Genomic DNA, 16,065 nt, shown 5'->3' with positions numbered 1-16,065 from the left:
GATGGACGGGTGCTCTGGAAAGAAGGCGGTGCTGAACTTGGACAGTCAAGTTATCAGTTGGGACACTGGCTTTCCCCATCCCCTGTCCCTTAGTCCCCTTGCACCCCTTTCAGAATGAATGACCCCTAATAATAGCTACAGAAAATCATCAAGAGCCTTGGTGAAAGGGAGAGAGATGAAAAGGGATGAAGAGGTCACACTCTAACCCAAGCCTCCTGGGTGGTTTCTCTTGAACCCTGTCTCCACTGCTGGATGAGATTTACCAGACTCAATTCCAGCTGCCTCCCCCAACTTCCTTCTCCAGACTTGCTCAGGGTTAAGTCTGCAGTGCTCTAATCCAGGGGAAAATGACTTATTCTCCAAAGCAGTGTCAAACAGCACATTCCTCTGGCACAGGATGAAGACCAGCTCAGCTCCTCAGCCCTTGATCATTGTCTATTGTTCTCCAAATAGTAAACCAGTACTCACACGGATTGTTCTGGGCTGCAGTTGTACTCCAAGCCCTGGCTCCTCGTGAATCTGAAGTGAAGGGCTCTGACCCAGAAAGGGGCAGGTAATTTTAAAAAAGAAAAAAGAAAGAAGGAAAGAAAAAGAAAAAGACAGACAGGAAAAAGGACCACCGGCATATGAAATTCTCTCTTGGACTCTACGGGCTGTAAGCAGGCCACAATGGGGTCTCGGAAGTGCGGGGGCTGCCTGAGCTGCCTGCTAATTCCACTTGCACTTTGGAGCATCATTGTGAACATATTACTGTATTTCCCCAATGGGCAGTTCTCCTACGCAGCCAGCAATAAGCTCACCAACTACGTGTGGTATTTTGAAGGAATCTGTTTCTCGGGTGTCATGGTAAGTGTGATGTTGGAGACTTGAGATTGCAGAATGGGGATCCGTTAGTAAGCATAGCCTTGTACACAGTCAAAATGATAAAAAGTGTTCTACGAATCTTGAATTTCAGATTTGGAAGGTGGGAGGGGATGGAGGGGCTATTAGTCCTTTAAGATTTGGGGCGTAGCTTTGTTTTGGATAAACTATTCAGCAACGTAATGTGGCTTTAGCAATACAGAAAACTAGTCCAAGTAAAGTTTTTGGGACACTGACCTATAAAAATATTATGCTGAAAAAAATCATGAACCCGGTGTATCAATTTAAGCTACTTAATTTCCAATGGCATTACCCTTTTCTAGAATGGATTTTCTGTCTGCACACAGGATTTCTTTAGCCTGGGGGCAGGGGTACTAAAACAGCATGGAAAAATCAGAGACTTGGAGATTCACACAAACTTTCTTTCAAATCTAGGCTCTGTCATTTGTGTCAGGAGACCTTTGGCTAGATACTTAAAGCCTCCGTGTCCACATTTTCAAAATGTGAATAATGATGTTTACTTCCCAGGGTGATTGTAGGGATTAAATAAAATCAGATAAAGTGCCCTGGACAGAGACTGACATGTAGTATGTAGCCAGTGACTGTCATAATTATAAATATTTATTTAAAAATGGGCCACATTATCACTAAGGAGTCCAAAATCACCTCTCCAGTGATGGAGGATGTTCTTAAATAGGAACTCAAAATTATCACTGGAAAGAATCCATGAATGTTTTCCTGATGGCTTTGTGTTCTTCAAAAATAAATGAGCTGATAGTAATTCATGTTGGCAACTCAGAGGAAAAGACGCTCTTCCTGGTGGTCCCATTCCTGAAAACAATACCTTGTGCACTGTAATCTCCTGAGACTTCCAATAACGTGGAAGAAAAGGCATTACATCTATCTGCATTTGGGGGAATTTACTTATTACAACATTTGAATAGCTATTGTTGGAAAGCAGTTGTCATTTACTTTTGATTTCATTTTGGTTTTGCATATTAAATTGGTAGACTTTTAAGTATTAATACCCAATGCTATGGATGTTGCCACATAATGGGTACACAACTAATGTCAGTGGCACTGCCAATAAAAGCAAATCCTTTGGAGAAGAGTTTGGTGCAAAACATCAAGGTCCGTGAAAATGCTGTTGTCTCTCAATTTGACAATCCTAAATCTCATCATTCATTCTGAGGAAATAATCCAAAATAAGGAAAGAGTTATATGAACCATGGTTGTTATAGCATTATTTTAAAAAGCATCTTAGCAGAAAAGGGTCTAAATAAATTATGGTACACTCCCTTCATACAGTGATAAAGATTGTAATTATGGAAATATAACAACATCGAAAATGAACATTATTTTATGTTAAGTGAACAAAGATACAACAAAGTTAGATACATTTGTTATTACAACTATAGAAAACATATGGAAATGAGAAAACTCTGGAAATAAATAGATTGGAAACATGAAGATGGGTGGAATTGTGGGTAATTTTTCTCCATTGCTTGTGAGTCCTCCACAGTGTGGTAATGTTCTAAAACAAAATGAAGGCAGCCTCTCTTTCAACAGTCAACAGCTAAGCAACAGGACTCTAGGGTCTAAGGCTAATTATGACTACCAATACTATAATGATGCCGGTTACTATTACTTCAGCTTTATCTTACCATTGTTTCCCTCAATAAGTATCTGTAATGAATGTAAAATACACATAAATAAGATTAAACCAGAATCTATAAGAATCTGTAATAATTAACATTGTTGGAAGGAGAAAAAATATAGGACTCCTTGACTTCTATTCCAGGTAAGATTTAAAACTGGAAGAAGAACTCATTTTTTTTATTTTTCATTTTCTAAGGATTACTGCAAAATATTATTGTAATGTCATGATTTCCTGCAGTTCTGATTCCTTGTTAAGAGAAGGTTGAGAAATACAGATAAACGGTTGAAGAGACAGACAAAGAAAGGAAAGCTGAAGGTGTTGGACACTGGAGGTGTTGCCAATAGTAGAGTGACAGTGACCTCCACCTTAGGATTTAGTGCTCAACAGTGAGAGCAAAGGATGGGTGGGGAATTTCCCATAAGCTCTGGTTCATACCTCTCTTAGCCAGAAATTCAGAGTAATAAAATCCACGTTCTTTCCAGAGCTTGAGTCCTTTGCCTAAGATACCAAGAAAAGAAGTAGAAAACATTGAATTATCCCAGCCAGTTGGCCTAAAACAGACAAAACACACTGGAAATTTTTGATTGTATGGGAAACTGAGCTTCCTTTAAAGAGATAAAGTTTCAGACTAACCCTTCTTCTCACCTCCATTCCCAAGGGCAGTTAGTAGAGAGAGTGGCAGGCTGCAAACTCTGGTGAAGGATTTTCCTTCAACCTCCGCAACTGAGGCAGAGAAAATGCAGGTTTGCTGCCCAAAGCGGGGTGCTTCACGGCTGTACCGTCTACTCCTCCTTATCCATTAGCTTTGACTATTGCAAACCTTGAGAGTAATAGCCAGTATTGATCAATCACTATGAATCCAGCACTGAACTCAAAGGGCTACATAGTGCCTGATAACAACTCAGGGGGGTGAGTTCTGAACCCTACATTTTAGAGAATGACTCTCAAGTTCACACAGCTAGAAAGCAGCAGAGCTGGGATTTGAACCCCAGTCCACCTGACTCCAGACTCGGTGCTTCGAATCCCGGTCCTCTGCTCAGAACCATGAGTGTCAATGAGTCTCCATTTCTGACATTTTCTCCTCCTCCCACAGATGCTGATGGTAGCCGTGGTTCTTCTTGTCCTGGACAATGACAGCCGTTATAAGTGTTGCCAGAGTGAAAACTGCACCAAAAAATACATGGTAAGAGCAGCAGCTCAGGGGATGGGGGGTGGGTGGGTTCCAGCTTCCTCTCCTGTCAATCCGTAGCATACTGGCGTCATCTCACACTCTTTGTCTTTGGCTCAGACTGAGAGTACTCGAGATGTCTTCCACTTTGCTTACCTATTTCCTCTGCCTTTGTTCTGATGGTACTTTTCTAGAATCCCAGAATTTAAAGGCACATGGAATTAGGAAAGAGCACTATTTTTTCCTGACTGGGTTTCCAGGAGTCTATTTTTTTTTCCATGCCAACTTCATTGAGGACCAAGTTACATATGATAAATGGCATCCACTGAAAGTGCTGCATTCTATGAGTTTGGGCTGTTGGATGCACCATGAAGCTATTGCACATTTTCATTACCCGCCCCAAAAGTAACCTTTGATCTACTCTGTCATTATAGATTGGTTAGTGTCTTATATAAAATGAATCTTATAGTATTTTTCTTTTTATATGGTTTCTCTTATCGGCTTAATGATTTGTAGATTCATCCATGTTGCTGGGTGTATATGATTTACATTTTTTTAAAAAATTGGTACTTTAAAAATAATTAAAATAGAATCAGAGAGAATAGTTCCACCCAGTCTCCTAAGCCCAAGCTCATCAGGCACACCTGGGCTCTGGCTTCCCCACCATCTTCTCTTCCTCTCCTTCCTAAAATCACATTTACAGAACGATTTCTAGTTCTTTCACATTTGCCCAGTGGGTAGATTGTCGTGGCTGCTATCTTATAGAGGAGGCACCTGTGGGTCCAAGTGAACTTGGTGTTGGTTGACTAGGAGGAGCCTGATCAGACTCCCCTGGGCACTCTGCAGCAGGGGCTCCCACTGTGACCACCCAGAACATGCAAAAAACCTAGTACCTGAATTCCACCCCCCGCCCCACCCCAGGTTTCTGATTTAGTCAGTTTGAGATACAACATGGGCGTGATTTATTTAAAAATCTCCCTAGCAGATTTGGATTTATAGCCAAGATGGTTTGGCCAAATTTCTTGGCCTTTGGAAAATTAATAACTTAATTTAGCACTGTGTCCCTGAGGGGTGTGTGTGTGTGTGTGTGTGTGTGTGTGTATGTGTGTGTGTGTTTGTGTGTTCTCAACCAATACACTCAGACATCTCTGTCCCATAGCTACTTATATTACAATTACAGAAGAGCTTTCAAAATTGTTTGAGTAAAGCAATAGATTGAGGTAAACGCATAAGCCATGCTAGTCAAGGAAATTCTAGGAAACAAATGTATGTATCATTAAGTATAGAACCAAAAGCAACATGTCCAATTTATCTTGACTTCCAATTAGCATCTCCAGCACAAAAGTCTGCTAGGAATAGTCTGATGTTATAGCCAGTGACATAATTTTGAACAAAGGATTGCAACTTGGCATCATTTTTATTCCTAAAGTTGCAGGTGTGTCCTCCGCCTTCTGGTCTCAGCTTCTAGATTTATCTGCATGTCACTGCCTTCCTGTCTTCCCTCTCCCCTTCCAGTCAACATTTCTGAAATAAATTGGTTTTTCTCCCAAACCAAACTATACTTCTTGGCATCCTTGTTTCTTTCCCCTTTTCATCTAAATTTCAACTCTGGATTTTTTTTTTTTATAATTCCATCTCCTGTCTCGTTTCTCCCTAATGTGTTTTACTCCAGTGACTGTCTGTCACCTCAACTCCAAGTCATCTCCAGCGGGGTCCTCATCTGTGGACTCTTCACTTCCAGCCCTGTGCCACCACTGCCAGAGCAGGCCTCCAGAAGCACATTGGGTCATGTCATTTCCTTGCTCAAAAATCAGTTCCCAGATTTGTGAGAAAAACAGCCTATTCAAGGTCTGGGGCTGGCTAAGTTCCAAATGAACCTGGGGCACCAGGAAGCAAGGAATTGTTCAAGAATGATAGGAGTAGGCCAAGGAGTTGACCGAAAGGGGGTTCCTGTGGCCAATTTGGACCCTCTGGGCATCTGAGAAAGTAGTAGCAGCTATGGATTATTGCACATTGGATTATAAAATCAATGAGTCCACAATAATATTGAAAGAGAGAAGCAGAGGAGAGAGAAATGAGAAATGGAAGTCCTTCTGGGTAAGAAAGGGTCACCTAAAATTCAGAGAAATGATAGAATCAATAAAGCAGTTCATTGCAATACCCTGTGTGTTCACTGGTGACCATTGAGGTCATCAGTGGATGCCAGGTCTGTCACTTGAAATGTTAGGAAACAGACTTTGACCCTGTCTCAAAGGGCTCCCTCACCAGTTATTTACTAATTTCAAAATGGAAAATGTACCTATAGGGGAGAGGTCCAAGGGGCACCTTTAGCCAAGGGAACATGCTCAGCTTCAGAGCATGAGAGGCTCATGGTGCACCTCACCAATCCGGTGTTCCTGCCTAGACGTCTGCACCCAAACATGAAGAAACAGGCAGGAAATCCCAGAATATGGGACCTTCACAAGATGACTGGTAGAATTCTTCAAAAAATCTGATACTATGAGAAACAAAGTCAGACTAGTGTAGAGAGACATAACCTTGCACATAAACCTTCATTGGATCCATTAAAAAGAGTTCCAAAATAATGGAAGGCTTTTAACCGTAGGAAACATGATGCTATGTATTTAGGGGTGAAAGATCATAACGTCTGCAGACCCACTTTCAAATGGTTCAACAAAACAATAGTGTGTGTGGGTGTGAACATATGTGTACACACATGTGCAAAGACACATGCACACAGAGCAAGGGCACAGCATGGGAAGATGTTTGTGATGGATGAGTTTAGATAAAGAGTACAGAGGGCTTTGTGGGTTTATGTTTTCAACTTTTGTTGTGGATGTAAACATTTTTTTTAATAAAATGTTGGAGCAGGGCATGCCCCTGCCAAGGATGAAGAGGTCCAGACTCCTTGATCTGGTATGCAAGCTATCTCTAGCCCAGATCCACGCTGCTTCCCAAGTTCCTTGAGGGTTGAATAGTGTCTGTGGAGCCTGTCTCCCCAACATTAACCCCAGGTCCATCTAGTCTTCAGAGCTGCTCCCTAGAGCCTCTGAATGAGTCCTTCTCAGGTCAGAGCAGCCTGCCCACCCTCTCACATCTGCCTGTGCCGTTGCTCCTGCTCCCCACACAGAGAAGCCCTTCCAGTTCTTGCCATTCTGTGTGAACTTGAACATGAACACCTAGCAAACACCTCTAACCCCCGTTACATTCTTACATGTGAAGATTTTAAAACACCATCTTCACAAGGGAAACAAAAGTCAGAGCTTATTCTTAGAGAAGCTGCCCTACCTAGAAAATAACAGGTCCAACAAATAGCTACAGGCTGATGGATCACGCTCCTTTACCACGATAACAAATAGCTACAGGCTGATGGATCACGCCCCTTTACCACGATCCTATAGAAGGTCATCATTATTTTGATGGCAGACTTGCAGAAAAACAGAAGAAATTTAGCAAATGATCTGATACCCTCTGAATGATAACAAAAAAAATCATTTGGAAATGTATTTTATGATCAGACAGGTTTGGATCAAATTTTTCCATTTTTTTAAAAATTGTAGTCGTAGATAGGCCAAGTGTCTTTATTTTATTTGTTTATTTTCATGTGTTGCTGAGGATCAAACCCAGTGCCTCACACATGAGAGGCAAGTGCTCTGCCACTGAGCTACCGCCCCAGCCCCAAATTTTCCCATTTTTATATGGCATTTGGAATTACATGGGCTACCTTGGGTACAGACCAGCAGGGGCGGGTCCCAAAGGGTACTGTGGATAAACGACCTCCTTGTTTTGCTCATTCTCTAACCTCTCTTCTGTATCTCATTTAGACCATGTTGTCGATTATCTTTTCTGCTCTGGGAATTGCTTTTTCTGGATACAGCATGGTCATATCTGCTCTGGGTCTCCTCCAGGGCCCATACTGCCGCACCCTCCATGGCTGGGAATATGCCTTTGAAGATACCGCAGGACGGTAAGGACTCATTCCCCAACTAAGGAGCTCAGAAAATCCTCATTCAGTTCCATCGTCCACGATTGCCCTGGGGTTCCACATGGACACACACCTTTGGCTATCTTCTCTGGTTTCTGAATGTGATATGTACTCAATATTTTGAGGCAAGCCATCACTGAAAGTCACATTTTTCCCATAGTTCAGATTAAAACCTGGTGATTATCTGGCAACTAATGGAGCTGGGATCTGTCAGGTTTCAGTGACTCAGTCTTCTTTTGTAGCCAGTTTGGACGTGGTCGGTTGCAGTGGCAGGAAAGGAATCATGGTGCCCTTGGAGAGTGCCACTTTTAGCTATAGCAGCAGGGGACATGGAGATAGAACCATGAAGGATGAGCAGGAAGGTGCAGTCAGATCCAGGAACACAACTTGGGACAGTAGACTGTGGAGACAGCCAGGGGCTTCCCCAGCTGGTAATGAAGAAGGGTCCAAAGAGATGCCCTTGCTCAGAAGGCTGGTGGCTTGAGCACCCCCACCCTGTATCTCAGAATGCCTGGACTGGCCTTGTGCTGGCCTTACTGGGCTACCAGCACCTGCAGACGCAGCTCCGGAGGAAGCAGGGCCCAGAAAGGGATGCAGGAGAAGCCCAGTCTCCTTGTCTTTATCTTATGCTCAGAATAGAATGGAATACAGTGAAGAGCATATACTGCTCACTGGGGAGGCTGCATTTTCTTCCCCAGGCCCTACAACTGGCTCCACTGTCTGTTCCAGGGCCTTGTCTATGTGAGGGTCTCACATGCAACCTGGGCCTGCACGGCACTGCTGACCTCTTTTAGTCTACTAAAAAGACAGGGCTCTCCTCAGGTCAGAAGAACACAGACAATAACCTCAGGCCTTCCAGTGCATTGGAGGTGACACTCCTGTGGTGCAGAAGGGGCTCAGGAAAGAAGATCTCAACATAGAAATTCCCGAGAGGACAAAGACCTTTTTGATACCAACTTTGTCCTACCCCCAAACCAAAGCCACTTTCCCTTCCACAAGTCTCTCCGTCACTTTGTTCAGCTACCTTGAATGTTGGTCTTCACCTGCCTCTGACTACATAAAAGTGTTTGGAGGTGAAAAATTGTTTGCAGACCATCCAGGAAAGCTAAGTCTCTGGTCTCCTAGAGAAGTTTCCAAGGTTTGTCAAATGCAGGGTAGAGAAAGGATTAATATCAAAATGATGAATATCAGTATTTCATTTATGCAGCAAATATTTATTGAGCATCTATTATGTTTTGAACTTGGGCTGAGTGTTAGAGAATAACAGCTAAATTGCAGAGGTTCCCTCCCTTCTAGAATTCACAGAACTGACAGAAGAGTCTACTGAGTGAAAGCCTTAGGATAAAGTTTGCCCTTGAAGCACACAGGTCTTTGATGCTTATAGGTTTGGACTTATATCTCCAAACCCCTCTTTCTATGCTGTATGATACTAGACAAATATATGGCTGTCTCTGAGCCTCTGTAAGTTGTGGAAAATAATCATATCTACCTTACAGAGCTGAGAATTATAAAGGATGTGATACACAAATATTTGATTTAGAGACAGGATCTCACCGAGTTGCTTAGCGCCTTTCTTTTACTGAGGCTGGCTTTGAACTCATGATCCTCCTGCCTCAGCCTCCTGAGCTGCTGGTATTACAGGCATGCACCACCGTGCCCAGCTCCAAGTTTTATTATTATTAATAACATTACTCTGCAGACTCCTTTATGTCCCTTGAATTCCCCATCCTCCAGCTGGCTAGCAGTTCCAGCCACTATAAAATGACTAGTGAGGATCCTGAATCAGTTTTCAATCAACAAACATTTGTTAATCTGTACATGATACTGGGAACTGCCTTAAGTCTAGACCTGGCTGTTCAGAGAATCAGGGCCCTTAGATGGCAGTCTGGTTAGGAAATGGAAGCAGATGCAGACACAGATGCAGACATAGATTTATAGAGTGAACATCTAGGTGGAGTTCCCACACCTGAAGTCAATGCTGAGATGGCTTCTCTATTCCTCCCCACCCTGCTGCTGCAGTTTATAAGATGAATAAACCTTACCATAGCCTGGGTGAGACAGACCCTCTTCTGACTGGTTTTTAAGTGCTAAATGATCTGTGCACAACGTGCAAGGGGAAGAGTCTAGAGAAGGGATCAGGAGGGACCCGCCTCCCTCATGGCTGGCTGAGACGCACACGTCTCACCAAATATTCACAATCATGCTCTATTTTTTTTAAGATAGAGAGAAGAGGGAGAGAGAGAATCTTTTAATATTTGTTTTTCAGTTTTCGGTGGACACAACATCTTTATTTTATTTTTATGTGGTGCTGAGAACCGAACCCAGCACCCCGAGCATACCACGCAAGCACGCTACCGCTTGAGCCACATCCCCAGCTCCAATCATGGGCTATTTTAACCCATCATCCAGATAAGACTCTGGTGGTCAGAGGGGTAAAGTCCCTTCCCAGGGCCCTGCAATCCCAGGTGCTGATTCTTTATGGCTGGGGATGAGGACCCTTAGCAATATCGAGAAATTCTCAGAGTGCTTCTGAGTTTCCAGAGCATTAGAGAAGGAAATAAAGGAAGAGGAAAGAGTTCAGAGGAAGGAGTAGGAGAGGAATAGAGGTCAGAGGAAGAAAAACAGAGGAGAGGTCAAGGTGGGGCGCGTGGTCACCAGAGTAGGAATCCACCCCTGCTCAACCTTGACCCCGGTGCCCACAGCCTCAAGGCCAGGACATGGGCTGCTGGCTGCAGCTCTGAGAAAAGCCACCCTGCCAAGCACTTTGCCCCTGTGAATGTGACAATTGTTTTTGTCGGGGCAGGTTTTGGGGAGGCCAGTTCTCCATTTCAGTGTTGCTGAACACACAGTCTGACCATTAGAAGTGCCCAGGACCATGAAAGAGCCAGGGTGAGCCTGCAAACTGGGTTGGTCCAGAGTAGCTTCTGGTTTGTCCTGGGAGTGGTTTGATCTCACATCCCTGTGCTAAACTGGACGGATTGAAACGTGGGCCGTTGTGTTCCCATCCCATAATCTGAGTCTCCTTCAGCTGGGACAGCAATGTTGCAAAAAAAAAAAAAAAAAAAAAAAAAAAAGAGGTTCTTTATGGGGACCAGAGCTGAGCACAGCAGCATCACCCCTGGGGGACTTAGAACTGGAACTCGGTTCCTCCGGACCCACCAAGCCAGCGCGGTGGAGTGGGGCCTGCATGCTGGGTTCTCACGGGCCTTCCTATCTTCCCCGATGTTGGCTCACGTGGTTGCCTTTATTGAAAGGGCTTGGACAGTGTCAAGGAATTTCTAGCGCAATTTTCATCCTTTTGCCATAAATGTGATTTTATGCCCAGAACAAGTCTCCATCCCTGACCGACTTCTCAACTCCCCATCTTGGAATTTGCAACCTTCTGCTGCCTTCTGCTGTGGTTGACCTGTCAGGGGTTTGTCTTGCCTCCTGATCAACTGAGAGTGCCTCTCAGGCAGACACCATGTTTAAACTAAGGGTCTAAGTCAGTGGCTGTACATACAGTGTTCAATAGATGCACCTGAATGACTTTTCAAATATATTAATTCATATTACTGTTTAATATTACTACATACTAATATGATGTTATGTTTGTTACATTTTAATAATAAAGTATTAACTTCCCAAACATATGAGTGGCTGTAGTTTCAGCCTTGGGTACAATGTGAGCCCAGACCCAGGTTCCAATTGACCACTCCCTCCTCTCTCTCAGTTTTCTGACAGATTCCAGCATGTGGAGCCAATGTCTGGAGCCCACACACGTGGTGGAGTGGAACGTGATTTTGTTTTCCATCCTCATAGCCCTGAGTGGGCTTCAGGTGATCATCTGCCTCGTCAGAATCTCCATTCAGCTTTCCAAGACCCTGTGCGGCACCTACTCCGTCATCATCCAGGTAGTGCTGGCCGCCAGCCCTTTCCCCTTTATCCTGGGGGAAGATCTCTGCAATCCCTCATTTACCCCCATTTCTACTGCCCTTATTTTTCCTCAAACTCTAAAATCTCAATTTTTTTTTCTGATATTCCAGTCATTTGTTGACTGGCCTCAATGGAATGAATTAAGTCAACAACTGTCAAATCGATGCACTATATTGTATGGTAAAAATAGCCTAAGAGTTTTGAATGAGTGCATTTCATTTCTCTATGTAGAGATAACCAAAAGCATGATGATATTTTACTGTTATTAAGAATTGTCATGCTCATGAGATAATGGAAGGCTCAGGACTTTGTCTCACTATTGTTATATTCAAGTAATAAAACTTCTTTATACTGAGGACACTTAACAAGTGGTTTGAGAAGAGGGGAAATGTCTCATCCTATTGAAACTAATTAACTTCATCTGCTAAAATACTGATAATTTACTTATGATTGCAACTGCTAAACCTATTCAACAAGTCAAGAGTGAAGAGAAATCTTGAACAAGGAATCTCACATTTTAATAACATATAATGTCAACATCTCTCTGAGCAGTTTCAAATAGATATTTTCCTATCCTAACATTTTTTTTTTTTGCAGTGAGGGGGGGGGGCTACCGTGGATTGAACTGAGGGGCACTTGACCACTGAGCCACATCCCCAGCCCTATTTTGTGTTTTATTTAGAGACAAGATCTCACCAAGTTGCTTAGCACTTCGCTTTTGCTGAGGCTGGCTTTGAACTCACTATCCTCCTGCCTCAGCCTCCTGAGATGCTGAGATTACAGACATCCATGCCCACCTCCTATCACGTTTTGAATATGCTAAATGTTTAAGTTGCTACCTGGATGATAGGTTATTAATCAAGACAATTTTATAACTTGACTCACTTTGGTTTTTTTTTTTTTTTTTTCTTTTTCCATAGCCTGGAATCATCTGAATATGGACAAGAGTGTTTTTATTGTCAAGATACAGCTGTCAACCTAAGCCTCAGGCCCACTGAGTACTTTGAGGGTGACACTGGATGAGGGCATTTCCTGCATTTGGCGTTCATCATGCCCATTTGTGAAATTTAAAGTCCTCACTGGAAGTGCCAATCGGGCCACCTTTTCATTGAGAATTTTTTTCAAACTAATGTGTCAGGAACTTTACAAGTATGTGTAGTTATACCCTTCAATCAAATAAGTCCATTTCCAAGAATCTGTACTATGAAAACAAGTAAGAATATAAGAAAAATTCTATGCAAATGTGTATTGCAACATGGTCTAATATTCTGGAAAATAGGAAATCCCCCAAAAATCTAACTTTGGGGGAAGAATTGAAGCATGGTACATTAAATGTAAAATTATATGATAATTATGATGTTTTAGAGGTTAGGAATAATGCTACATAAAAAAGCAGGTTACAAATTTCTGTTTACAGCACTAGCATAACTAATTAAAATAAACCACCAAATAATCAAAGTTTAGGATAAAAATGAAATCTAGTAAGAAACAACAAAATATCAATTGTGATTGATTTGGGTCTTCCTATTTTTCTATACTTTTAAAGTTTTGTTTATTAAGTATGTTTTACTATAAATATTTTTTAAAAACTCATATTTTTACTATTAAAATTTTCTATTTTTTCAACCCTTAAAAGTACATGCTTTGTACAAGTGTTTCCAAACAATTAGTATTTATAAAAATCTTGGAATAGCACTTCAACTTTCAATGAGGAAAAGAGTGACCTAGATAACCCAAGAAGTTTTATATAAATGCATAGAATCTGATTCTTGATCTTCTCTCACTTCTGGTGGTGAGGATGCTGGACTAGAATAGTAGCTATGAACTAAATGAGTAGCTGGGGACCTTCCCACTGGGCAATGGAGGATCTATGGATCAGTAGATGCCTGTGTCCTGGGAATTACCACTGACCTGTGTTGCTAAAGTCAAAAGCATTTAAGGTAGAACATTTATAAACCTTGCATCTGTACACACCATGACACCCCTGAGGAGTGCAGCCACATCTTATATTTCCCATCATCTGTGGGGCCTAGCACACAGTGGGCCTACAGGCCCTCCATGTCAACATGCACGCCAGGCCCTTCTCCCTGAGTCTCTCTGCTGGGCACCGTCTCCATCACAGAACTGCTGGGCTTCAGTGTGGGAAGCCGTTCTCGCTCGTGATTTGAGCTACCTCCCTGGCTGGGTGTGAGGTGCTTAGACAAGCTGTGTCAGAGCCTTCCCCACCCTTCCCCAGGTGCTAGGGCTTGTCCATGTGGGGGTGTGCCTGACCACTGACCTGAAAACCAATCACTGACCCTGACCTTGGAATGCTGCCCCCCTCAACCTTCATTGGATGGAATTGTCCCCTGAATTTTTTGTTCCCCAATAAAAGCTAACACCCTGGTGTGTTTCTCTCTCTCTTGCTGGCCTCTTGTGTAAACCTCCCTACCGCGTCAGGTGGCTAGAGGCAGGAGCTGGGAGGAGCCGTCTCTGAGCCGGGCAAAAAAGGTAAATTGAGAGTCATGTTTCTTTAATTTGAACTCACTAGTTAAATTCTATGTTTTGAACCTCAAGTATGAAGCTAGTGTGCTGGTCGCGAGGCTGACTTCAGCACTCTGCCAATCCCTATTGCTATCCTCCATGCACACAGTCAACACCTGCTCTGAGACACACACACACACACACACACACACACACACACTCAAACTTGCATACTTTTCTCAGAAAAGAGTATTTGGTACACGAATGTGAATTACACGTGATCTATGGCAAAGTGAGGAAAGATGTATTTTGGAGTCAGATTGCTCAGGTTGAAGTCTGGGCTCTGCCTTATTAGCTGTGGGACTTTGTAAATTTACTTAGCCTCTCTTAAATCAGAACCTAGGTCCACTTGGAGCCCAAGATCTGGGATGCCGAGACTTGGAAGTGCTACAAAAGCAACCAAAGAAAAGGGCAGAGGAAGGAAATAGGGCCACAGAGGTGACATGACATCCGAATGTGGGAGAGAAAGGAGGAGAAGGTAAGAGGCAGGCAGTACAGGTTAGACTCCCAAATCCAGAGTACAAGGAAGACCATTAAAACAAAAAGCTCAACTTTCCTTATGTCACCAGCTGAGACCATGAGCTCAGTGGCCAGGTCCTCAGGTTCCTGGAAGCCCTGCCTGTGGCCTGTGCACTTCTATCCCTGGGAAGCTGGCGGAGGGTGGGGGGGTATTCACGGTCATGTTAGGAAAGACACTGGCCAGTGCTTCCTGCTGTGGGAGATCGTGTCAAGGTCAGTCCTGGAGGAGCTTCGGCATCTGTCAGGAGTAGAGATGCAGCCGCGTAGCTGGGCAGGCCGGCAGGACACATAGAACCGGACACAAAAACTTTCTACTTAGAAAGAGTGCTGGATTTGGTGCCAGGCCACTTGGATCAGAAATAACACAGTACCTGGTCCAAAGAACTTAACCAAATCAAACAAAATGCTTTTTAAGGATTGAGATAAAAACACATACACATACATCCCTATAATTTCACGCCTGCCTAAAATGACACTGAATTTATAATAGTTTTTTTTGTTTGTTTTGTACCAGGGATTGAACCCAAGGGTCCTTAACCACTGTCCCACATCTCCAGTCCTTTTTATGTTTTATTTAGAGACAGGGTCTCACTAAGTTGCTTAGGACCCTGTGAAATTGCTGAGGCTGGCTTTGAACTCACAATCCTCCTGTCTCAGCTTCCTGAGCCACTGGGATTCTAGGCCTGCACCACCACACCCAGCCTAATCCAGTTTTTTTAAAGAATCAAGGCCACAAAAGTGGAGAGGTGAGGGGAAAAGACAACCACAATAAAATTGTAGAAGCTGAGAGGTATCTGAGTAACCAACCCAAGAATCACGGCAAGCTAGAGCTGTCCACGGAACACTGAGAACCAACCTGGTTTGTATCTTAGAAACCTCAAAAGGAGACCAGAGATGATACCCGTGTTGAGAATAAATCAGGATCCAGGTCCCAGTTGCCTTTGTGTTGAAGATTGAACACCCAAGAAAGGCCAAGGCAATCTCAGAAAAGAAGTTTTATTTAAAGGATAGAACAGACACAGACTTTACCCAACGGCAAGGGGATCCAGAGCTGGTTTTATTTCATTTCAGATTTCCTTTTTCCTAATGTGCCCTCCTCCTCTTATTTTGCCTATGTGACTAGTGACCAAAAGCCCAGAGAGGAGCTGCTCAGAAGGGCAGGGAACCCTGGGGGGGGGGGGGGGGCAGGGATGCACTCATTAACAATCCCCTGCTGTGAGGAACAGCTCCCTGGAGGCAGGTCCCCTTGGCAACAGGTTGGAGGAGGGGAAAGTGCTCTGGAGGTATCTGCATTTTATTTCCTTTTGAACTCCATCTTCCTGGCCCAATTATTCATTGCCTACACTGGCCTTTTGCCCAGATCTTAAAAAGACTCCCAAATGGACCACTGGACCAAGAAGGATTTTGTGAGCCCCATGCCACTAGGAAGTGGCA

General features: G+C 43.3%; 1 protein-coding gene across 2 annotated transcripts; it reads left to right on the top strand.

The window, feature by feature from the left end:
* Positions 1–404: 404 nt before the first annotated feature.
* TM4SF18 (transmembrane 4 L six family member 18) lies at positions 405–13,983 on the top strand. Of its 2 annotated transcripts, none has more exons than XM_081301804.1 (5): positions 405–846; positions 3,615–3,704; positions 7,598–7,656; positions 11,387–11,567; positions 12,510–13,983. In XM_081301804.1, the coding sequence occupies exons 1-5, from the start codon at positions 670–672 to the stop codon at positions 12,522–12,524; spliced, it is 522 nt and encodes a 173-aa protein (XP_081157930.1). In that variant the 5' UTR covers positions 405–669; the 3' UTR covers positions 12,525–13,983. The 2 variants fall into 2 exon arrangements, with proteins under 2 accessions (XP_081157930.1, XP_081157929.1); XM_081301803.1 differs by having other exon boundaries at positions 7,514–7,656.
* The last annotated feature ends 2,082 nt before the right edge of the window (positions 13,984–16,065 follow it).

This window comes from Spermophilus citellus, assembly GCF_964194105.1.
Source record: "Spermophilus citellus genome assembly, chromosome: 7".
In the NCBI taxonomy this organism is placed as follows: Eukaryota; Metazoa; Chordata; class Mammalia; order Rodentia; family Sciuridae; genus Spermophilus; species Spermophilus citellus.
This window is presented reverse-complemented; position numbering and strand designations above follow the sequence as displayed.